Source organism: Equus quagga, chromosome 5, assembly GCF_021613505.1.
Source record: "Equus quagga isolate Etosha38 chromosome 5, UCLA_HA_Equagga_1.0, whole genome shotgun sequence".
NCBI classification, from domain to species: domain Eukaryota; kingdom Metazoa; phylum Chordata; class Mammalia; order Perissodactyla; family Equidae; genus Equus; species Equus quagga.
The window spans coordinates 58,015,138-58,037,455 of record NC_060271.1 but is presented as its reverse complement, the minus strand read 5'-3'; the positions used below and the strand labels follow the sequence as shown (position 1 = coordinate 58,037,455).

Genomic DNA, 22,318 nt, shown 5'->3' with positions numbered 1-22,318 from the left:
CATTGTCCATGTGTTGGACATATTTTTCTGTATTTATCTCTAGTATTTCATGGGTTTGATGCTCTTGTAAATAGCATTTTTAAAACGTGGGTTTCTAATTATTTGTCACTTTTATATAGAAATAACAGTTGATTTTTATATATTGACTTTTTATCTTCTGACCTTGTTAAATTCACTGATTAGGCCTAGTAGCTTCTTTTGTAGATCATCTGAGATTTTTTATATAAATGATTGTTATCTGCAAATAAAGGCTGTTATACTTTTTCCCTTATCTGTATGCTTTGTAAATTTTTTTTTCCTTACTGCACTAACTACACCTTCTAAAACAATGTTGAATAGGAGTGATGACAGATATTCTTGCCTTCTTCCTGATCTTAGGGGTATAAAGTGCTCAGTCTTTCACCACTGAGTATGTCTTCTGTAGATGCACTTTATTAAGTTGAGGAAGTTCCCTTCTATTCCTAGGTTGCTTAGAGTGTTTTTTGATTTTTTTGAAGTCATGAATTTTTGTAGATTTTTGTTAGATGCTTATTCTGCATCTCTTGAGATCTTCACATGGCTTTTCTCCTTTATTTTGTAACAACATGCATTGCTGTTGATATTTTGTGGGGGGCTTTGCTAACTTTTTGTTATTAAGACTTTATTTTTTTTAGAGCAGTTTAAGGTTCACACCGAAATTGAGGGGGAAGTACATAGCTTTCCCCTATGTCCCTGCCTCCACACATGCACAGCCTGCCCCGTTTTCAACGCTCCCTCCCAGGGTGGTACATTTGTTAACAATTGATGAACGTACACCAGCATATCATTATCACCCAAAGCCCATAGTTTACATTAGGGGTCACCCTTGGAATTGTATATTCTATGGGTTTGGACAAATGTATGATGACACGTATCCATCATTATGGTATCATGCAGAGTAATTTCACTGCCCTAAAGATCCTCTGTGTTCTGCCTATTCATCCTTTCACCTCCCACCCCCTGGCAACCACTGATCTTTTTAGTGTCTCCATAATTTTGGGTTTTCCAGAATGTTATATAGTTGGAATCCTACAATATGTAGCCTTTCCAGATTGTCTTCTTTCACTTAGTAATATGCATTAAAGTTTCTTCCATGTATTTTCATGTCTTGATAGCTCATTTTTTTTAATGCTGAATAATGTCTGGATGTACCACAGTTCATTTATCCATTCACCTACCAAAGGACATCTTGTTGGTTTCCAAATTTTGGCAGTTATGAATGAGGCTGCTGTAAACATCCATTTTGTGTGTGTGTGTGCAGGTTTTTGTGTGGGCATACATTTTCAGCTCCTCTGGGTAAATACCAAGGGAGCGTGGTGGCTGGATCATATGCTAAGAGTATGTTTAGTTTGTAAGAAACTGCCAGTCTTCCAAAGTGGTCATAGCATTTTGTATTCCCACCAACAATGAATGAGAGTTCCTGTTGCCTCCCCATCCTCACCATCAGTTAGTGTTATAAGTGTTTTGGATTTTGGCCATTCTAATAGGTGTGCAGTGATATCTTGGTGTTTTAATTTTGTATTTCCCTGGTGACATAAGATGTAGAACCTCTTTTCATGTTCTTATTTGTCATCTGCATATCTTTGGTGGTGTCAAGCTCTTTGGCCTATTTTTTAATTGGATTCTTTGTTTTCTTGTTGAGTTTTAAGAGTTCTTTGTACATTTTGGATACAATTCCTTTATCAGATGTATCTTTTGCAAATATTTTCTCCCAGTCTGTGGCTTGTCTCAGTCTCTCTTTCGCAGAGTAGAAGTTTTTAATTTTAACGAAGTCCAGCTTATCAATTCTTTCTTCCACAGATGGTGCCTTTGGTGTTGTATCTAAATGGTCATTATCATAGCTGAAGTCATCTAGGTTTTCTCCTATGTTATCGTCCAGTTTTAGAATTTTGTGTTTTACATATTGGTCTATGATCCATTCTGAGTTAATTTTTCTGAAGGGTGTAAGGTCTGTGCCTAGATTCAGTTGTTTATGTGTGCATGTGCAGTTGTTCCATTTTTTAAATGTTAAACCAAGCTTGCATTATTGGAATAAACCCCATTTGGTCATGATGTATTAGATTTTTCATATGTTGCTGGATTTGATTTGCTAATTTTTTGTTAGAGATTTTTGTGTCTGTATTGGTGAGTGATTTTGGTTTGTAGTTTTCTTATTATGTCTTTTGTCTAGTTTTGATATCAGAGTAATGTTGGCCTCATAAGATGAGTTGAGAAGTATTTTCTCCTTTATTTTCTGAGAGAGTTTGTATGGAAATGATATTTCTTCTTTAAGTGTTGGTAGAATTCACCAGTAAAGCCACATCAACATGTAATTTCTTAAGTAGATGGAGGTTACTTAAGATTTTTGTTTTTCCTTTGTCACTGTAGAAGTTTGTATTTTTCAGAGAACGAGCTTTTGGTTTTATTGATATTCTCTATTGTTTGTCTATTTTGTATTTTATTGATTTCCATTGTTAATTATATTGTTTCCTTCTTTCTATTTACTTTTGTTTTCATTTGCTCTTTTTTTCCAGTTTCTTAAGGTGGAAGCTTAGATTGTTCATTTCAGATGTTTTTTTCTTTTCTAATATAAGCATTGAAAAGTATGCCTAGCCCTGTTAAAAGCTCTTCTTAGACATGTTGTGGTTTTATTACCATTTAGCTCAAACTATTTTCTGAATATTTTTACTTGATATAGAATTCTAGGTTTAAAAAATATTTTTTCTTTATCATCATTGCTTTCTGGCTTTTATCTCTGGTCATTCTTTTTTCCCCTGTAGGTAGGTAGTGTGTCTTTTTTTCTTTGGCTGCTTTTAAGACTGTTTTCTCTTAAGGATTTCATCAATAAGATTATCTAATAGTTTTATTTCTTGTGTTTGTGTTTGATTTCTTACTTGGGTTTGATTTTCTTAGATTTATAGATTTATGGTTTTCATCAATTTTTTAAAATTCTTGGTTGTTATTAGTTCAGATATTTTGCTGCTCTCTTTTCTCACTTCCTCTTTTTAAGTCTTTGATAGAATTCTAGGACTTTCTGGAACTTGAGTTACTTCTCGTAAGGGTGTCCCATAAGTGACCGAAGTGGTTTTTTTCCTCTATCATCCTTGTTTCTCTGTATGCTTCAGTTGGGATGGTTTTTATTGCTATATCTTGAAGGTCACTAATCTTTTCTTTGCAATATGCAATTTGCTGTTAAGTTCATCCAGTGAATTCTTCATTTCAGATTATGCGTATTTTTTAGCTTTACAAGTTTTATGTTTTTCCTTTAAAGCCATTGCATATATTTATAAAAACTGTTTTAAGGACCTGACATGTTAATTTTATCATCTTTGTCATTTCTGGGTCTGTTTCTACTTTCTGATTTTTTTCCTTAGTAGCATTCAGGTTGTTCTAGTTTATATTACCACCCTAGACTGAACCAAAAGATTATACTTTCTTTTTGTTTTTACTATTAATAATTTCCTCTCTATACCAATTTATCACTCTTTTGAAAAGTGAGGAAATATAGATTATTTGATTAACTAAACAGATTAAATCCTAATTCGGGCAATAAAACAACTAAAATGGGTTATTCTGTGAGATAGGACATAATTATTTTTTTCTGTTTTCTCATATATAATTTTTTTGGTAATGGTACTTGCTGTAATTAGTCCTTGTTCCTGTCTGCTACTTAACAAAACCATTTTAGAATTCCAACAACATATGTCAATAGTCCTAGGATAGTTCTGGAATTTCATCTTTTGCAAACAAATGGCAGCCTCTCATAAACTGGTTGGAGGCCAATGGACAGCATTTACCTCAGCAGCTTCTAGTTTAAGAGGGGATGCAGGTAAGCAGGCTGTCAGAGGCTTTTGGTACAATAAAATATCTGAATAATTCACACTCTTCTGGATGTATGTAACATACATTAGGAATTTTCTGGAGCTTTAACCTTAATTAAACTCCTGAGTGTTCTGAATGTTTTAGAGATGTTTTGTATGAAAAAAACAAAAAACAAAAACCTTTTCCCAGATTGATAGGTTGTATGATTGGAAAAAGAGCCCTGACTCTGATGTGGCTGCTACTTTAAAGAAGCAGAAAAAGAATACAAAAGATGAATTTGAGGAGCGAGCAAAGGCTATTATTGTGGAATTTGCACAGCAGGTAAGAAAGCTTTCCCTTCTTTATGAAGAGCCTATATCATAGAATATTCGTTCTTTTATTACATTGTCTTTCTAATAAAGTCAGCATTTTCATTAATACTGCTTCTGTTCCCGTATTAATGGCAATTAGTGTTTTTCATTCTTTTCTCTTATCCCTTTTTGTTTTAAAATCAGAAAGCTGATATTTCAAAGATCTCTCTCTGTAGTCTGAATGTTTAAATTTTAGAAACGGAGTTGACCTGGAAAGAAACTACTTTTCTGTAATATAAATAATACCTACACGATATGCATATCTTTTCTTGAGTGTTTTCGAGGAGTTTCAGAATGATTAGCCATTTGTTCATCCAGCTCCTTCCTAGTTAGTTGTTCCTGTTCTGAATGCCTCCTTTCACAGCTTGGCCTTTTGGAATGATTTTGCTTTTTATGCCTCTAGGGTTTGAATGCAGCTTTGTTTTATGAGAATAAAGATCCCCGCACTTTTGTGTCTTTGGTACCTACCTCTGCACATACTGGTGATGGCATGGGAAGTCTGATCTACCTTCTCGTTGAGTTAACTCAGACCATGTTGAATAAGAGACTTGCGCACTGTGAAGAGCTGAGAGCCCAGGTGATGGAGGTAATGGTCAGCTTTACAGTTTATCGCCGTCCACTTTTTTTTTAACAGAGTTCTTGGGTGGGGATGTTTATTACTTTTAGATTTAATCAACAATATTGGATTGTAGCGTATCTTTCATTCCTTTTGCGATAATGTCTTCTAGGTTAAGGCTCTTCCAGGAATGGGCACCACTATAGATGTAATACTGATCAATGGGCGTTTGAAAGAAGGAGATACAATTATTGTTCCTGGTGTAGAAGGGCCCATTGTAACTCAGATTCGAGGCCTCCTATTACCTCCTCCTATGAAGGAATTACGAGTGAAGGTAGGTGTTGACACGTGGGGACTGTACAGAGTTTAGAAGTTTGGCTGAGGTCACTTCCTCACTGTGAGAGCTGCTTGGCTTAATAAACAACACACACCCCTCACTCCTCATTTCATTTTAGATGTCTTCATACAGGAGGGACCATCAGTCAGAGTGGAGATGTGTGAACGTTCTTATATACCATCTAAGCTTCTCATAAAAATTAAAGTTCATTGTTTTGGGTCTACACTGCTAACTAGTTTTTCATTGACTTTTTTATTGTGAAATAAAACATTCATGCAGAAAAGTACACAAAACAGAGGAAAAGTTTAACAAATTTTTATGAAGAAAAAATTTAGGAAGCAGACCAGATCAAGAAACAGAACATTGTGGGGCCGGCCCGGTGGCGCAGCAGTTAAGGTTGCACATTCCACTTCAGTGGTCCCGGGGTTCACTGGTTTGGGTCCCGGGTACAGACATGGCACCACTTGGCATGCCATGCTGTGGAGGGCGTCTCACATATAAAGTAGAGGAAGGTGGGCACAGATGTTAGCTCCGGGCTAATCTTTCTTAAAAAAAAAAAGCAGAACATTGCTGACAACCCAGAAGCCCTCTATGTGCCGCCTCCTGATCTTTGCTCCCTCCAGCTCCCTAAAAGTTCGCCATGCCTTCCATCGTTAGGATAGTGACTAATAGCCTTGCTGTTTTTCCTGTTTAATGGTTTTAATACGTGAGAGTGCACCCCTAAAAATATGTATGGACTTCATATAAATGGAGTTAGTTAATCTCAGTGTGTTCCTTTGTATCAGGCTTCTTTCAGTCAAAAAATAACTTTAAGATTTATCCATGTTGCTGCCTATAGCTATAGTTTGTTTTTGTTGTTGTCTAGTATTCCATTGCATGACTGTATCATGGTTTATTTATCTCTTCTCCTGTTGATGGAAAGAGTACCCTATCTCCAGTTGTTAAATTTTCTTATTACCAACAACGCTGTTGCTACAAAAGTTCTTGTGTTATCTCCTGGTGCACTTGTGCAGATTTCTCCAGGGTCTCCACCTAGGACTGGATTGCTCAGTTATTGCTTATGCTTAGCTCCAGTTTTACTAGGTCAGGCCATGCTCTGGTCCACAGTGAATGTAACAAGTTATATGTAAACTGGAGGATAAAGTATACTCTATACTTCACATCTTCATTAGCTGTTTGCTGTTAGACTTTTAAATTTATCCCATTCTGGTGGGTATGTGGCTCATTCTTGTTTCAGTTGGCACTTGCCTGATTGAAATATGGTTGCTCATTATTTTCTTTGTTGGATTAGCCAGATTTCCTCCTCTGTAAAATGCCCGTTGTGCTCAGGCATTGTCAATTTTTATTACGGATTTATAGGAGTTGTTTATATAATCAGGACACTAGTCTGTTAGTGTTTTGTGTGTATCGCAGCATCTTCTACTCTGTGATTTTTTAGTTTTTCTATGGTCTCTTGAAAAACAAATACTTAATTTTAATGTTGAATTTTTCAGTGTTTTGTGTTTATTGCTTTTTTTGTGTCTGGTTTAAGAAATATTTGCCTTCCCCAAGGTCACGAACATAATTGCCTCTTACATCATCTCATTATGCTAGGCACTTTTCAAATAAATGTGGTAACAAATGGTGTGATCTCTGTAGAACCAGTATGAAAAGCATAAAGAAGTAGAAGCAGCTCAGGGGGTGAAGATTCTGGGAAAAGACCTGGAGAAGACATTGGCTGGCTTACCCCTCCTGGTGGCTTATAAAGAAGATGAAATCCCAGTGCTTAAAGTAAGTTATTTTATTTTATTTTTCTTCCAAAGACATCAGAGTTCTGTCATGTATCTGTAGGGCACATGCTGGGAATGCTGAATGAGTACCTTTGTCTTTGTGAAGCCTCATCTGGTGGCCTTTTAGCAAATAGTTGATGCTTTTAAATTACTTCAGTCTGTACAACCATATAAATTGGTATAAATAATATTTGTATACGCTGGAATTCTAAAATAATACATTTTATTTAAATAAAAAGCTAATCAAAATCTAGACGTTGTTTATGTTTTATTTTAGATACTGCAGTATGTAGACAGAACTAAAGAAAATCTTATTGGGGCCTAGGAGTCATTTTAAAGCCTGTCTGCCTGTTTGTAGGAGCAGAAGGCTCACAGGAGCCCAGCGTAGTTTCACAAAAGCAACTGTGAGCCATAGTTTATGTATTCACTTGCCAAGGAGAAGATACTGCTCACGGCACACGGCTCATCTAGTGTGTGGGGACTCCCATCATTCCTTAGGCAGCAGCAGGTCCCTGCCATCAGCAATCAGCCAGTGTAGGGCCAGTGAGGACAGGGCAGGCTCCTTCTTCCCCAGTCCTGAGTACAGCATAGACTTCTGCGTTTTTAACGGCATCAACATAAGGTGGTCTTACCTATTTCTGGTCAAAATCTCTTCATCTCAGAGGACCAGTGACGGGGACGGGCTGCTGAGATTAGGGTGTTTCTGGTTAAGATAGTCAAGCAGAGCCTTTGGGCCACCGTAACATGTTATTTTATGTAGTACTTTTAACTGACAAGAGATTCTTCTTACTTCATTCCGCTCATCCATCTACCTTATTTGCCACATAGAGCAGAGGTTAAGTATATTTCAACATTTATAAATCTACAGAGGTGAAGTGGGATACAGCTCAGATGGAGCCCCTAAACGGTCTCCTCCATTCCAGCACAGATTCTGCTGTGCCTTGCTCTTGGTTTCATATTTTCAGGTGAATATTTAATCAAAAAGAGAAGCAGTTAAATTCTAGGCTGCTGATGATAGAGATGTATTTACAACCTTGTCAAATCTAATTTCTTTTCAAGGATGAATTGATCCATGAGTTAAAGCAGACACTAAATGCTATCAAATTAGAAGAAAAAGGAGTGTATGTCCAGGCATCTACACTGGGATCTTTGGAAGCTCTACTTGAATTTCTGAAAACATCAGAAGTGCCCGTAAGTAACCACATCCAACCCCACGACAGCCAGTGGTAGTCAGTGGTTTGTGGTGCTGTTTCTGTTAACTGACACAGGCAGTTAAACTCGGAAACTCTCTTTCTCCAGTATGCAGGGATTAACATTGGTCCAGTCCATAAAAAAGATGTTATGAAGGCTTCAGTGATGTTGGAGCATGATCCTCAGTAAGTAATTTCCCTTCTGCTACGAAGGCTTTCCTATTACCTGCCCATTTTCTTCAAACTGTCCTTTATGATATACTCTCTTTTACTGGATGGTCTTTGATGTGTTTTATGTTTTAACCTTTTAGGTATGCAGTAATTTTGGCCTTTGATGTGAGAATCGAACGAGATGCACAAGAAATGGCTGACAGTTTAGGAGTTAGAATTTTTAGTGCAGAAATTATTTATCATTTATTTGATGCCTTTACGAAATATAGACAAGACTACAAGAAACAGAAACAAGAAGAATTTAAGTAAGTTGGTGATTTTACTTACATTGGATCTTTGGTAAGGAAGTTGATTATTTGAGAATTACCAAATCCAGAAAGGTGTGTAGACACAAAGGATGGTATCCTCTCATCTACCAGAGCCTGAAGTGGTGTGTGATAAACCACAAACTCTGCCCAGCCAAGACATCCCAGCAGTGTGTGAACATATCTTCTCTAGCCTTTCTGTTTATTATTTACTTTTCAATTTGGCAGACCTAGATCTCATTGATGAGTGAGTAGATCCTGCGTTTGGGGACTTTATCTTGTTGGAGTTCCTTATGTGGGATTGCATGGAATGGAAGTAACAAAATTAGTGTGTGGAAAGTTAGGAAATGAAACGAGGTGAGGCATTCCGTGGGAGAAAAGCTCCTTCCTCCAGCCAGCCTCACTGAGTGCCCAGTGTAGGTGGCACTGCTGCAAGTGCTGAAGAAGTCAGCAGGGACCCTGACCAGTTTCCCTCCTGGAGCTCACAGGACGGACAAGCGATAGACACATGAGATGTGGGGATAAGTGCTCAGAAAGTGAAATGAAGTAGGGAATGGCCTAGATGAGCAGACAAGAGCTGTGACTGACAATGTGGTTGGGGGGGCGGCTCATCTCTGTCAATCTGTCATTCAAGTAGGGATCTGAAGAGAATGAAGCGAGCCACCCAGACACATGGGCAGTGTCCAGGCGGAAGGACAGCACTTGCAGGCTGGATTGGGTTCAGAAGTGGAGGCAGCCACACCGAACCTCAGGGAGGGAGTGGTAGGACTCGTGTCGAGTAGGACCCTGAGGCCAGAGGAAGGGTTTCAGGGAGTTGGTGATAAGAGCTTGTCAGGAGGCTCCCATCGTCCAGGCTCAGACCAGTGACTAAGGGCAGTGATGGCTCAGTCTGGGGTACATTTACAGTAAAGCTGATTGGTCAATACTGGATTTAGATTGGGATATGCTCACTTTAGATCATGAAACCTGAAGTGAAAAGAATTCAGTTTAAGAAGACTCCTAGAACCTCGTAAAGTACTTTAAGCATATGCTTGAGAAGCAGGGAAAGAGTGGCCTTATGGATCAATTGATTTGGGAACATGGTGGAGAAAAGGAGGATATGGTTTGATGCCTGTGCGGTCCCCAGAGTAGACCACACATGTGCCACAGGACGCTCCTGACAGTAGCTCCCATCGATTTCTGAGCCCCGTCTTTATGGGCAGGGCTCAGCCTTGTAGTCTGGGCACAGAAGGCTCCGGTGGCACAGCTTCTTTAAGACTTGGGAAGCAACGGAACGGAAAGGGGGACGACAGGGTGGAGGGAGAACGACGCACAAGAAGGGAGCTGTGGACGGCAGCACTCAGAGAAGGCCAGCTGCAGCGGCCTTCCTGCTGCTCTGCCAGCACTGAGGAAGGCTGCTTTGATCTAATGGGAGAAGCCTCTATCTATTGTTTAATATTTAAGTGATTTTCTAAGCTTAAAAGTTACTGGGTTTTCTTTTTTCCTTTTAGGCACATAGCAGTATTTCCCTGCAAGATGAAAATCCTCCCTCAGTATATTTTCAATTCTCGAGATCCAATAGTGATAGGAGTGACTGTGGAAGCAGGTCAGGTGAAACAGGGGACACCCATGTGCGTCCCTAGCAAAAATGTAAGTTCTGATAGTACTTTTAAAAAAAGTGTCATCTCTTAAAGCAGTAAATGGGAGTCCCAGGATGGTGACAAACACAAACTTAAATCAAGCAGAGCTTGTCATCTTCTGTAACTGGTACTTCAGTTTCACTAAATATCAGTTTTCCTTAATCAGTGTTGATTCTTAGTACCTGGTATCAGTGCTGCAGTTAGGGAAAGTTGCGAGTTACTTTGAATTCTTTCCCCCTTTTAAAAACATTTTTGAAGTTTCAAGCCTAGGGAAAAGCTAGGGAAAAGAATAATGAACACTCCTATTCCTTCCCTCTAGATTAGCATCACACCTAAGGAAAACGAACAGTTCACTCTTGTACACTTACAGTCCTCATTCACATTTCACCAGTCGTTCCAAAACTGTCTGTAATAATTCCACCTGCTGACCTGGTCCAGGATCCCTTCAAGGTGCACTGCATGTGGTTATTATGTGTTTTAGTCTCAATCAGGAATAGTCTCCCATTCTTTTTGTAGAGTCCAGACCAGTTATTTTGCAGATTTCTCAATTTAGATTTGTCTGATTGTCTCCTCATGACTAGATATAAGGAAATTGGAAAGGATACTACACACATAAGTACTGCCTGCCGTGTGTCTTGCGCACACATAGGTGGTCTCAGTGTTGGTGATGCTAACTTTGATTATTGGGGAAGGTGCTATCTGCTGAGCATCTCCATTAGAGGTAGATCTTTCTCCTTTTGTAATTACTAAGTAATCTCTGGGGTACTTCCAACTCCCTGTGAATATCCTGTTTCTCAACAGGCTTTATCCTAATAGCTTTAGTAACCACTAGCAATCCTTGCCTAAGTCAATTATTACATAAATGGTTGTGAAATTGTGATTCCTCCCCCTCCCCAGTCTGTAAAGAACCTTCCTTCCGTTACCAATACTTTTGATACCCCAATGATCCAGTTTGGTCAGTGGGAGCCCATTCAAGCCGGCTACTGTGTCCTTGCCACATAGCACTTGGAGCGTTTTTCTTCCTTTCTGGTGCAGCAAGATGCTCCAGGCTCACCAGGTACTTTCCCAGCCCCAGACCTGGTTCCTTTAGTGGGAAATGGCACTGAGAAGTCATCTGAGCACCGTGACTTGTTGCGTCTGGGAGTCGTTGCTTCTGTACTGTTTTAGTGGGCTGAGCTAAGACGTTTATGGGCAGTAGTTATTTCCTGTAGGGCTTTTGCCAAACCAAACTCTGTTTCCACTTACTTTCCTGTATCTCTTCATAAGGCAGCGCACAGAGTGGGTTTTCCCCCCCTCAAACTATAACTGAGATGAGGTCACTCACAACTCTCACCCTCAGGATGAAATGCAGAGTTCTTACTGCGGCCTATAAGGCCCCATGAGTTGTCCCTGGCTGCCTCTGACGTCATCCCCTTGCTCCTCACCCCCTTCTTCACCACACCGACCACTCCACGCTCATTCCTGATTCAGAACTTTTGTGCCTGTTCTCCCCTCTTAATTTGGCACCTGTCACAGGAATGGATAAAGCTGAAACAGCAAACTACATTGGGTTAACAGAGCACTTTTCAAGTTCCCCAAAGCACAGGAGTGATCTGCTTTTGTCCTCACACCATGTTGTGAAGGGCAGAGGGGAGGGGCCGGTTCACACCTCGCTTACCAGTGAGGAGGTTGCACTGTGGGGACTGAAGTGAGGAGGGAGGGCTGCAGCGCCAAGGCTTTCCGGCTGGTGCCTTTGCTCATTTGATTTCAGCTGTCCACAGTGCTTGTGACAGGCATGATTCCTCTGCCTTACATTGCAGTTTCTGTTCTTATTTTGCAGTTTGTTGACATTGGAGTAGTCACAAGTATTGAAATAAACCATAAACAAGTGGATGTTGCAAAAAAGGGACAAGAAGTCTGTGTCAAAATAGAACCTATCCCTGGGGAATCTCCCAAGATGTACGGGAGACATTTTGAAGCTACAGACATCCTTGTCAGTAAGGCAAGTATCTCCGTGCAAGTGGCCTCGTTGTCAGACAGCGGGGAGTCAGCTCTTCTCTGGTTACCCTTACTCAGGAGCACTGAAGTTTGAACTTTTAGAATCTGATGGGACTTAGATTGTTCCTTAGGGTTTGGTGTGTAGTATGGCCTTGTCTTTGCTGAGGAAGGTGCTTCCTGACAGTGCCCGCTGGGACTCCTAGGTCCCCTTCTGCCTAACTCACGTAACAGATGTGATGCTGGGATTCTGCTCCTCTGGAAGGCAGGCAAGTGCTGCCTTTATTTCTACCTAAGCTTTCTTTGTAAGGAGCAGCATCTGGTGACAGACTACAGGGCCACATGGTTTTCTTGGGCACTTGTCTGAACATTTTGTTTACCCTGTTTGTGTCTCGGGAATTGCAGATTAGCCGGCAGTCCATCGATGCCCTCAAAGACTGGTTCAGAGATGAAATGCAGAAGAGTGACTGGCAGCTTATTGTGGAGCTGAAGAAAGTATTTGAAATCATCTAATTTTTCCACATGGGACAGGAATTGGAGAAAATGCAATATTATGTTGTAACATCACCAAGAAAAACAAGAAAAAATGGAATGGATGTAATCTGGACACTGATGAACTTAAGTACAGAAGGAAAAAAATAGGTGTATACAATGTTTTCCATGAGAAACCAAGAAACTTACACTGGTTTGACAGTGGTCGATTACATGTCCCCACGGTTCCAATGTGCCTGTTCACTCGCCCAGCCCTCCTCTACTGGCTGCTGTTTTCAAGTCTGCCCTTCCCCAAATTTGGATTTTTATTACAGATCTCAAGCTCTTTGAATTTTATACTGATTAAATCAGTACTGCAGTATTTGATTAACCAAGCTTCTGCAGATTTTGTGATTCTTGGGACTTTTTTGATGTAAGAAATACTTATTTATGCATATCCTTCCCACAGTGATTTTTTTCCAGCATTCTTCTGCCATATGCCCTTAGAAATTTTTTAAAATAGAAAATTAGGCATTCTGATATTTCTTTCTTCGCTTTGTGTGAAACCATGGTGTAAAGCCTAGCTGGCTGCTCTTTACTGCTTGTATAGTCGAGAGTCCACTGTAATCAGCACAATTCTGAACTTCCAATAAAGAAAACATTCACCAGTAAGCTCTGTTAGGCCTCAACCTTAGCGCAGCTTCTCTCCCATGAGTCATCCTCCTCGGTTCAGCTCGTTCTTTTAAGGACAAGGACTGTGAACTAGCATATCTTGTGTACTAGCACATGTTAACATGAGGAACTTTTATACAGCAATCTTGGTCTATATTTTATCCTAGAAAATTCTCTTATGCATACATTTTCTGATGAGACAATCAGTAGGGACTTGATTAACTATTTGGGCTTAGTGCTTCTTTCTAAGTTGTTGCAGAAACATCATAATGATTATTTGTATGAGTAATCTGACTGTAGCTAGTTTTATGGTTTTCCTGAAGAATGTAGGAAGTGGGTCCACAGGAGGATATATACTCCTTCCCAATGTAAGAAATCTCTTCACGTGAGATTCTTGTAACAATCTCTAATATCTGACTGACTACCTGTTTAATAGCTCAGTGTTTGAAGAAAATGTTCCCAAGTATTCACTGGCATAGAATTATAACCTATATTTTTAAAGTGTTAGAGTATAACATAGTATAGAAAAATACTTTATATACATTTGAGAATCTGTACCATTCTTCATTATTATTCAAGTTTCTCAAGGGCCAGTAGAGGCAAAAACACCTCTAAACCATCTGTGGGACATAATTTTCCTAGGAAAAAATTCAATTTTTTGTGTGTGTGTTCTAATTCAAAATAATGTAAATTCCTCTACTTGGAAGAAGTAAAGAAGATTTTCGTAACATGCTCATGTGTTCATGCTTGGGGACAAGAATGGTAAGATTGTTCAGAAGCTCTACCCCTGCTTGGAATGAGCAGACTCCCAGTCTGGGGCCTCAGGAAATTTCACAGATTAGCAGGGAGCCTGTAAGAGTCTGGCTTGAGGGTTTTCAGCCTTTAAGTGTAATCAACAGTTCAGCATTTGCTTCCTAAAGGAGTCACAAAAAGGAGCCTGTACAAAATATACATACAGTTCTTTATTAAACAACTGTAAACACTTCACTGTAAAAATCCATAAAACTTTATAAACAAACATTTTGTAAATAGAATCTATACTACAGTAAAAGAATTAACACAATTATTTACATGCAATACTGACAAATTTGGCACTTATTGAAAAGAAATGTACAAAACACTTGCTTAAAAAGAAATTTAAAATTATAAAAACTCAGAGCGTTACTATCATGCACTTTGCAAAGACCTCACAAGCACTTATGGCACAGCTAGTGGCGAGCACCAGGCTCCCGGTCCTGTTTACGTCACTTTCAATGTGCTTCCGTACGTCTGTTGTAAAACCACCTGAACATTGTCAAGAATAAAGTCAAATGCCATATTCCAAACCGATTCCACCGACTGCTGCATCAACCTGAGGGTGGGAAGAAGAGAGAGTCAGGGAAGACGGTCCTCCTCCAAGGATCAGGGTAACATTTGCTTAGGGCTTAAGGGTTTTAACATTTTTACCTGAGAAGCAATTTTAGAAAAAAAGCCCCAACACTCAAAAGTACTTAGTATGGTTTTAAACTATATAACCCTCAAGGGGAAAAATCTCATTTTGACTGTCTTTACTCCCCAGTCAATATTATGGCATTGCTTTCTCTGGGATTCAAAATAAAGGACATCCCTTTTTTCTTAACCCTAAAGAGTATAGTCAACACAACCGATTGCCAGAAGGGGTTAAAACTTGCTCAGCACCTCACCTCACCTCCCTCAGTCAGTCCGTCCACTGTGACATGCCAAATTTTTCCTTTTGATAAAAGTACTGAATAATTACCTTTTCATGTATTTTATAACTAGGTCCAGTTTTTCCAAATCTTTTTCCTCTATTAGATCAGTACAGTATTTCACAACTTGCAGAATGTCTTCTTCCATTGGATCTAGAAAGGGGGAAAACCTCAAATGAGGACCAGCCTATCTTTCTGAAGGAGAAAGTGCTCTGTGGGGATAAAGGCAAACTGCATTTCTACAGCTACACCACTGACTAGAGCTATCAAACGAACAGTCTGTGCTAAGGAACTTTTCAAAGCCAGCCCCGGAGTTTAAAAGGTTAGGGGGTAGCTGGCTGGAATTTATTCGATTTAGAAAAATGAGTTCCATCTACACAGTTGAGTCTGTTCATGCTCTGAAATCACAGGACCATTACATCTGAGCCTCTGGCCATCTTACCACCAGCCAAGCCAACCTGAAATGGTAGTTATCCACTCTTTGAGCAAGGTCTTCACATCACTGAACTCCACAGCTCCCGCTAGGTTAGGTGCCGGGGGTCTAGCACAGTCGGGTGGGACAGGCTGCAAACCAGGAAGGCCTGGCGCACCTGAAGTGGAAGCGGAGGGTTCTCCCTGTAAGAAAACAAATGAGGAAAAAGTGCAATATTTACATAATATCAAGTACATTAAGATCTGATAAAAGGTCAAAGTTGAGAAAATAGAAAAAAATTTTACCAGAGGTTTCTCAGAAGCAGGACCTTCATATTTTAAAAACCCATCAATAAATTTCTGGGGACTCCCACAGGCTCCTGGCAGAGTTTTTGCAGGACTATTAAGCAGCTTGTTTTTCAAAGGACTCTGAATCTTCTTGAGGGGACTGACAGGACTTTTTTTCTTGTTTCTTTTCTTTTCTTTCACTGCTGCTGGTTTTAGCTGAAGTAATGGATTCTTTGGCACTAAAAGAAGGTCATAAGATTCTCAACAAAATATGTCTAAATACTACCACAGGTTCTCTTTCCATCTCCCAAATACAACCCTGAGCACATGCGCACAGGCCTCTTGCCAAGAGTGAAAATAGCAGGAAGTGCAGGCTAGACAATGCCTAGTCCCTCTGCTCGGCCCCTTGCTAATCTGACCTTTGGAGCACTGCACATCTAAAAGGGGGTGCTCCTGAGGATCGAATGGAAGCTCCACAGGGAGGTGCCTCCCACAGTTCAGCAGCCAATCTTCTGTTTTCATAGTAAATGTGGTGACTGACACATGTTCAAAAACCTTCAGATTTTGTTTTAAACCTACTGTTATCAGTCTCAAGGGACAACAGGCTTGACAAGTATTCAACAGATTTCTGGTAGCATCTTATTCAGACTTTTTAAAGTACAGAATGGTTTTTAAGTCAAGAAGTTACAGATACAAATCCAACTAGGACGATGACAAACTTACCAAGCTGTATACTTGTTCTGCTCTCCAATATGAAGAGCCCTTACCATGACTGACAGCTTAGATTTTGGCCATTATCGACAACAGTAATCACACACAACAATGACTTCATGCTGTCATCTTTGTTTTTGTTACACGTCAACTCCGAGGCTTACCAGATGCGCCGGCCGGCGGCTGCTGAGGGCTCTTCTCTCCCTGCCTTTGTCTTTGATCGTATGCTGCTTTCAGCTCCTTCTGCAGCTCAGGAGGAAGGGCAGCGAACACCTCAGGGTCCACCTCGTGGAAAAAAAGTTCAAAGTCAAACCTGAGCTGATCCCATACAGCAGCTGCTTTATACTTTTCACAAAACTGACTTTGTTTTCAAATCATACTTCTCTAATCTGTATGAATTCTTAACAGGTCCTCAATATCAAAGCTCATTAAATTCTCAAACAAGGTTTTAAGGTGAGAATAGTAATAAAATTTTGACTGTGAATTGATTTAAAAAAAAAAACCCAACTAAAGAACAACCAGGGCAAGAAGTACTAACAGAAAATGAGAAGCAAAACACAGGAAAACAGGCTCATCTGTGATGGTTTTAAACATCAAACTTAGATTGTGTTAGTGTCCGTCGTGTGTGATTACACCTCCACCCTCTCACTCCACTGTGGCCCAGTGATCTCTGACCAATGAAACAGGAGAACTTCTCTTTCTTTCTGGGTGGAGGTGTTAAGCACCTACACGGCACAGCCCCCCTCGTCCCTGCCCTCTGGTGCCACACACTGTTGCTTCAGGAGAGGGAGCTCTTGTCAGTCTACATCCTGTGGGTGGTGTGGAGACAGGCCAACCCCTCCTCCCCAACAACATGGTGTCAGCCACTGAGATTTTAGGGTGCAAAAGAAAAATGGGAATGAGACAAGCCCGGAGCTGGAGTAGGATGGGTGAGAATATTTCAACTCTGGTAGAAGGTCCCTGAATTTAACTTACCTGTGAAAATGCTGGAAGGGCTATTACATTAATTCCTGTATCACTGTTAGATTCCTGAGGTTCTGGTATTTGTAACAAAACTGTCCCAACTGGTTGTGGCAAAATTCCCGTGTTACAGCCATTTACTGGTTCTTTCTTTTTGTCGCCATGCGCCTCTCCTTGCTGAGCAGCACAAACTTGCTCCACTTGTTCTCGGAGATCAGGTGGAAGCGCTTCCAAAACGGACTGATCGAGCTACAAAAGAGCACACGTAACGAGCTTGAGGAGGGTACAGCACTCAGAGACGATGTGTTTGGAGAGTGAATGTATCACTTTAATTTCAATGTGAACATCCTGGATGATGAACATGAGGTCAGATAACTAGGCTAGGAAAGCTCCCCCCAGAACCAGCATATTTTTGGACTGTCTTGGCCTTTAGCCATAAGTCTGAGAAGTAATGTGTGGGGTCTGGAGATGACAAGTGTACACGAGTGGCCAGCAGCACGGGATCAGGTAAGTCCAACAATACTCAGTGACTCTCCTGTAATAGGGGCAGACAGACAGGTGGAGCCTTTGTCAAGGTCAAATCTTAGACCCCTCGCAGGGGGCAGGGGCAGGGCCAAGGCCTAAGACACACGTCAAATTTCTGGGATGGGAAATTAAGAGAGTCCTGCATCAGAAGTTTACCCTTCAGACAGGAGACTATCTGCCCCAAAAGAGAAACAGCTCTAGTCTGAGAGCAGCAAGCTAGAAAAAAGGGATTCTAGAAGCTAACTTTTCTCCAGCCTGCATACCAGAACCCTCTGCCCATCCGTGCACATCCCTTTAGAAACGCACGATCTCATGAGCTGGGAGGCCAACCTTACCTTGCCAGGGAGCAGCTAATTTTAGAAACAGCAACTGGGACCCAACGCAAGCATGTCACAACTGTCCCTTCCCTACCTTCTCTAGCCTTCAGCCAACACGGACATCTCCTTCAGCCTCCTACTATTCAGGGAAGCAGAGAAACTGACTTTCCCAATAGAGCTTAAAGGGCTATCTTAAGCTTCCAAGGAGCAAAAGTTCCAACAGCAGGCCACGTTTACAGCTCACCCCAACTGAATTAATAGCTTACGTCAGGAAAATCATTCACCCTATAGAGAGAACTGTTTGCAAATGCTGCAAGAAAAATCTTTGACATAAGGCCTCTCTACTAATGATCACCAAAGCTGCGCTATTGAACAGAGCGCTCCGTGTGATTAGCACTGTCACAGGGGAAGTGGCTGCTGACAGTGGCAGTTTACGAACCTGGCTGTCATCTATGTTTCACAACCTGCAAGAACGGCAAACCTCTGCAAAGCACAATCTTTCACCTAACTCATTTCCCGGTGGAACGCAGCCACATCACGGTCCGCCCTAGCCAGCAGCCTCATCAAGAAGGTCAAACGCCATTCCGACTGTAAAGCCACTTTCACACTTACATCGTATACAGAAGTATAAAACTATACCTGGGAAGGTGACGGGACCTCTATACTCAGGTTAAGTCTTGACTTTAAACTGATGGGAGCATGTAGACCATTCCACTTCCCTGAAGACTCAGCTTTGCTAACGACAGGACTGATACCTGATGTCAGATGTGTAGAAAAAGATGGCAAGAGAGCGCAAGTTCTAGAGGCAGATGCTACTTCCAGATCCATGGCAGCCAGAAATACTGAAAGTACAATACAAAAACAGCTTCTTCAGATCACTGAGGGGAGAGGGGGCTTCAGTCCATTGCAAATAAACTTTATTAATCATAATTCAGAATGTCAACTGTTTCTTAAACAGTTACACAGAACCGCGTCAGAACACTTGTAGATTAACTTAGCTTTCCTACGGATAACAGCGGCACCCAAGCGAGAGCCACGCGGACGACGCTGACCTTCCTTGTGCTCCTCGTCTGCAGGTTTCTTAGCTTTCTGGACTTGGAAGAGATCAAGGACAGAGTGTGACCCACCAGGAAAGTGGCCTGACGGAAGCGATGGGCGAGTGGGACCGGCGGAAGGGTTTGCATTCGCAGGAACCAGCTGATTCACATGAATCCCAACCTAGAACCAGAATAATAAATGTGTTCCTAGGAAAACTAAAGTGAAAATATGAATTCAACTAGCAAAATTCTCAGCTAATTCTTTACTATCCTCTAGATCCTCTTTCTAGAATAAAAAGTTAAATGGAAGTATTCAAACAAACAGCCTTCTATATGACTTATTACAAAAACTACTTCTATCCTAGCTGGTGAGCGGTTATCAGCTCAATCTGAGAGTACCCCATTCTACCCAAATATACTACAATCTCTTCAAAATCAGAAAATCCAAAAAAGTGCAATGCTGTGTCCCACTGAAGTTCTAGTCAACTAAGTTTTTAAAAAGTAAGATTTAAAAAAAATTCAAATAGGGGACAATCTACTTGCAACCTTACTTTATCTACCATTTTTCTTTTTAAAATGAAGTACTTTTCAAATAAAAAATGGGCTTGGGGGAATGGGATGGGCAGTGGGGACCCCGCTGGTATCTGTACAGATACCACCACCCCACACACGCCCCCATAAAACCTTACAACAGGATTTCAGGAAGAAGTTTTAATCGTGGCGGGCTCAGCAACTTCTTAATCCTTCCACAAAACCTACACCAAGCCAATAGCAATCCTTTACTCACATATGTGCACTCAGGCACCGAACCTATGAAGGTTAATCCTCAAGAACAGAAAATTGCCGTTTTTACTTTTTTTTTTTTTTTAAAGATTTTATTTTTTCCTTTTTCTCCCCAAAGCCCCCTGGGTACATAGTTGTATATTCTTCGTTGTGGGTCCTTCTAGTTGTGGCACGTGGGACGCTGCCTCAGCGTGGTTTGATGAGCACTGCCATGTCCGCGCCCAGGATTCGAACCAACGAAACACTAGGCCGCCTGCAGCGGAGCGCGCGAACTTAACCACTCGGCCACGGGGCCAGCCCCCGTTTTTACATTTTTGATGCCCTCTCGCCTATCCGTTCCAAAGGCGTCTTCCTGTGCCTGTGGCAAACCCTCCCTCCTAGAGCGTCATTCATCAGGCATAACGTTTCTGATTAAAAACGACCTTAGAGGTACAAGAATTATTTGCAGATTCACACTCCTCGCCGTCCCGTCTACTCCTAGGGGCACGAGAACGGGAAGCAAGATAATGCAAGCCAGATCAGTCTTAGTAAGAGAAAGGCACTCATATAAAAATTGAAGATACAAAATTATTGTTCTAGGCAGAAAACAAAGAGCTGTCAGAAAAAATCTGACTCTTCTCTGAAAAGTAAGATGAAGTCAAATGAGAAAGTCAGGAGCTTTTCGGTTCTGTTCTCATATCACCGCCAAAGAAGCTGAAAGCCGGCCTATAACCCTGCACCTCACCAGGACCACGCTCAGATAAGCCTCAAACGAGAAAACACGACAGGAAGTCAGGATGTAAAACCGTTACACACTTACCCCTCTCATATCCGCTATGTTGAGTTTCATCATATGAAACATGTTTAATGTGGCCTTTCCAATTATTTTCGCACTGTCTGTTGCCTGGTCAAGAGTTATGGTCCTGTAAGTGACAGAATCAACTTTTTTAAAGGAACAAAAATTACATCCCATACGTATTCACTAGTGCCTCAGTAGCATGGAACTGTGTAAAAGTTACAGAAAAGTTGTAAAGAAACTAACAAAAGGTTTAAATAATTAAGTACTAATTATAATTCTTAAAAATGAATGAGACAGCCTTCCTTGAAGGCAGTAATACCACATTAATCACACTGGCAGCAAGGGGGAAAAGAAAAGTCACAAAGAACACTAGAACTTAAAGATACAAACTAATGGTGAACCTGTCCAAGATAAGTTGGATTTTTTTTTAAAAAAAAGATGTATTTTAGATAAAGCATACATAAATATAAGCATACTGTGTTGCAACTAAAGCATGAATAAGTGCAAAATTTTAGGTTCCAAGAAAATACAATTCTTAGATCTTTAAGAACTCTTGAAGGAGGACTGGTGAATCTTCCAGCATGATTAGGTGCCAAAAATTATATTTATTGTATTTATTTTTTCAGTACCATGAGGATATTATGTATTCATCTATGAAAAGTGCCTCTTTTTTTTGGTGAGGAAGATTGTCCCTGAGCTAACATCTGTTGCCAGTCTTCCTCTTTTTGCTTGAGGAAGATTGTCTCTGAGCTAACATCTGTGCCAGTCTTCCTCTGTTTTATGTGGGATGCTGCCACAGCGTGGCTTTATGAGTGGTGCTAGGTCCACGCCCAAGATCTGAACCTGTGAACCCAGGGCCACTGAAGCAGAGCATGTGAACTTAACCACTACACCAGCAGACCAGCCCTGAAAAGTGCCTGTTTCTTTAAGGAAATCATTTGCACAGTATTTCCATTGATTTGTTACTTAATAAAGACAGAAAAACTTAAAAGCAAGACGTTTAGTAGACCATGGTGGTGTATCTTTCTTTCTGAAGCACCACTAAACTGACGTGAAATGATTTTTGAAAGGTATAAACTCTTAAAAGACAGAAATGGGAGAGGAGACTAGAGGAAAAACGTTTCTAATTTAGAATATTGAAAGCAAGCCAGTAAACGCCAAGCTACCAAACGCCTGCTCAATGCCTTAACAAGGCTCCGACTTGGGATATGCCAATTTCTGCCCTGGGCCCCAGAGAAGCTGGTGATTCGAGGCGTCAGGTCCCTGTGATAGGAGCAGAGATGACGAGGCTGAGACTCGCAGAGGTCCCCTCTCCCCGCTGTGTAAGCCCTGTCACACACGGGAACGCCGACACAGAGCAGCCACGAGGCATCACACAGCTAAGGACAAGTGAAGCACGGCACTCGCCACAGAAACCCCCATCCGTGCTTTCTCCCCAGCCCTCTCCCTACCGCCTACCCAGAACTCGGCTGCCACCTCCACCGTCTCACCCGCCTGGGCAGGAGGCTGGAGGATGTCCTCCTAGGGAAACAGACAAGCCTAAGAGACAAAGCGCAGACCCTGCCACTT

The 22,318-nt window shown here is 41.0% G+C and overlaps 2 protein-coding genes across 8 annotated transcripts in view; one reads left to right on the top strand and one right to left on the bottom strand.

Annotated features, from left to right (window-relative positions):
* The window catches only part of EIF5B (eukaryotic translation initiation factor 5B), a 79,506-nt gene extending 65,545 nt beyond the window's left edge, over window positions 1-13,961 (top strand). For both annotated transcript variants that reach the window (XM_046663044.1, XM_046663043.1), the window contains exons 15-24: window positions 4,009-4,140; window positions 4,573-4,755; window positions 4,898-5,059; window positions 6,701-6,832; window positions 7,891-8,022; window positions 8,131-8,207; window positions 8,333-8,497; window positions 9,988-10,126; window positions 11,936-12,097; window positions 12,496-13,961. In XM_046663044.1, coding sequence (XP_046519000.1) covers window positions 4,009-4,140; window positions 4,573-4,755; window positions 4,898-5,059; window positions 6,701-6,832; window positions 7,891-8,022; window positions 8,131-8,207; window positions 8,333-8,497; window positions 9,988-10,126; window positions 11,936-12,097; window positions 12,496-12,603 — 1,392 coding nt within the window. In that variant the 3' untranslated portion in view covers window positions 12,604-13,961. The remainder of the gene's footprint in view (window positions 1-4,008; window positions 4,141-4,572; window positions 4,756-4,897; window positions 5,060-6,700; window positions 6,833-7,890; window positions 8,023-8,130; window positions 8,208-8,332; window positions 8,498-9,987; window positions 10,127-11,935; window positions 12,098-12,495) is intronic.
* Window positions 13,962-14,177: 216 nt separating this feature from the next.
* Window positions 14,178-22,318, bottom strand: part of REV1 (REV1 DNA directed polymerase) — a 91,777-nt gene continuing 83,636 nt past the window's right edge. For 4 of the 6 annotated variants that reach the window (XM_046663037.1, XM_046663038.1, XM_046663040.1 and 1 more), the window contains 9 exons: window positions 20,771-20,873; window positions 19,204-19,369; window positions 18,791-18,993; window positions 17,325-17,558; window positions 16,514-16,634; window positions 15,657-15,877; window positions 15,398-15,554; window positions 14,990-15,092; window positions 14,178-14,584 (listed from right to left, as the gene is read on the bottom strand). In XM_046663037.1, the coding sequence (XP_046518993.1) occupies window positions 14,473-14,584; window positions 14,990-15,092; window positions 15,398-15,554; window positions 15,657-15,877; window positions 16,514-16,634; window positions 17,325-17,558; window positions 18,791-18,993; window positions 19,204-19,369; window positions 20,771-20,873 (1,420 nt within the window). In that variant the 3' untranslated portion in view covers window positions 14,178-14,472. The remainder of the gene's footprint in view (window positions 14,585-14,989; window positions 15,093-15,397; window positions 15,555-15,656; window positions 15,878-16,513; window positions 16,635-17,324; window positions 17,559-18,790; window positions 18,994-19,203; window positions 19,370-20,770; window positions 20,874-22,318) is intronic. The other 2 variants (XM_046663039.1, XM_046663042.1) reach the window with 2 other exon arrangements.